The 1,850-nt window shown below is 38.9% G+C and overlaps 1 protein-coding gene across 1 annotated transcript; it reads right to left on the reverse strand.

Annotated features, from left to right (window-relative positions):
• Window positions 1-65: 65 nt before the first annotated feature.
• LOC108560627 (2-hydroxyacyl-CoA lyase 1-like) lies at window positions 66-947 on the reverse strand (the record flags this gene model as incomplete). The annotated part of the gene is given in 2 exon segments (XM_017918258.1): window positions 66-279; window positions 430-947. Coding segments are annotated over 2 exon segments (265 nt in total), but the record flags the coding sequence as incomplete, so codon positions are not given.
• Window positions 948-1,850: the final 903 nt, after the last annotated feature.

A 1,850-nucleotide genomic window follows, 5' to 3' on the forward strand; every position in this document is an offset into this window, starting at 1 on the left:
GCCGATGCCTTCGTGATCTTGGGGTGAGCTACCGCCTATAACGAGCAAGGGCCAGCAGTTGACTTGCGCGTTCGCCATACCTCCGAAGGTATGCAGAAGACCAGGTCCGGATACCACAAGACATACACCCGGAGTTCCGGTTAGATAACCGATGGCCTGCGCCGCATAGCAGGCTGCCTGCTCGTTCCTCATACCTATGTAGTGCATGCCCACCTGCTGGCACGCCATGCCCAGCTCGATCACAGGAAAACCGACGATACCAAACACATATTTAATGCCCTGCAAACAATTCACACTTTATTACAAATTACAATGTAACAGTGACATCTATCGGATGATATCCATATCAATTGAATGACGTTTCTGCGATGCGTCAATTGTGATAACAACAACAATATCTCAATTGGAACGGAAATATAGAATATTTACCTGGTCTTTGAGTGCTTGCGCCGTGATCACATTTCCATCGACTTCTCCCATTGTTCAATATTGAATATGTCCTATCTTTCTGCTAAAATGCTTGAATCCTCTATCTGTATATGTTATATAGAGAACTGGGATCAACTGGGACTGGTTAAGACTGGACTTGAAGTATCATCCGGACGCGCACCGATTCTAATCAGAACGCTTAAACTTTGAACCTCTGTACAGTAGTAATTATTATTATTACTTTGATGTCGTTTTTTTTTATTATTTCGATTAATGCTTATGTTATGTTACTTGTTAATTTACTATTATCTTGTTTAGCAAATAGTACATCGTTATATAAATAGATTTCATTGCGCAACGACCGCCCAAAGTCCAGGAAAACAAAAGACGCGTTTCTGTAGCGACGACAACAACATCCATCCATCCGTTCGTTCATTGGTGCAGCACCTTGATGGGTGTGGTAACAAAGGGAAGCTGATAATAAACTTTACGTTTAGATAACACAAACGACTCATCCTAATAGACGGTTGCATAACTGTATAGGGATATAAGAAGAATACCATCATTGATGATGGTGGTGGTGGTGGTAGTAGTAGTAGTGATGTTAATTAAATGAAAAGAGTAATGTTGTAATAGTTATTATAATAATTTCACAATACACAGTATTTTATGTATGTACAAAATTTACAATATAATATATAGACATCACAATTTTTCCTATATTATTTTGTAACGCATCCTAAACTTAAAATATATTTATAATATTTATATATATAATCTTAGAGCTAAATACACTGTACAGAACATATTTTCTTTTCTCCTCCTCCTCCTCCTCCTACTCTTCCTTCATCTCATTTCATCATCTCATCCACATCATATTCATTTTCAACACATGTCGTCTTTCCATTACAAAAACAAACAAAAAAAAACAAAAGAGTCCATCATCATCATAATCATCGCATTCTAACATTTCTATAATATATATTTATATAATCTTCCTTCTATTTATCATCGAGACGCGCACATAACGACATACATGATCCGGTTCCATCATGTATGCGTGATGTGCACGTTCGATTTCAAGTCGTGGCTGTTGTTTCTTTCTCTTATTTCTGTATTTATTTTCTTTTTTCTTTCATTCAAATGTTTTATCATTAACGGAGTGGAGAGGCGGGACGCAGTCGCGTACGACCGTTTTCAATCGGTTGATTGGGGGGCGGGGGCTTGGGCGTGTTTGCGTTAGGGGCGTGTGCGAGGTGGTTCTTCGCGGGGCGGGATTTATTGGGGGGTGTGGTAGTCATGTGTGTGTGTATTTATGTGTGTATGTGTGTATCTGTCTGTCTGTCTGTGGCTCATTTAGTTTCCAATTAATCATTTCGTACGAAGCACACAACAACAACAAAAAAACGTCAAACAAATTG

Source organism: Nicrophorus vespilloides, unplaced genomic scaffold, assembly GCF_001412225.1.
Source record: "Nicrophorus vespilloides isolate i.1.1-1 unplaced genomic scaffold, Nicve_v1.0, whole genome shotgun sequence".
Lineage (NCBI taxonomy): Eukaryota > Metazoa > Arthropoda > Insecta > Coleoptera > Silphidae > Nicrophorus > Nicrophorus vespilloides.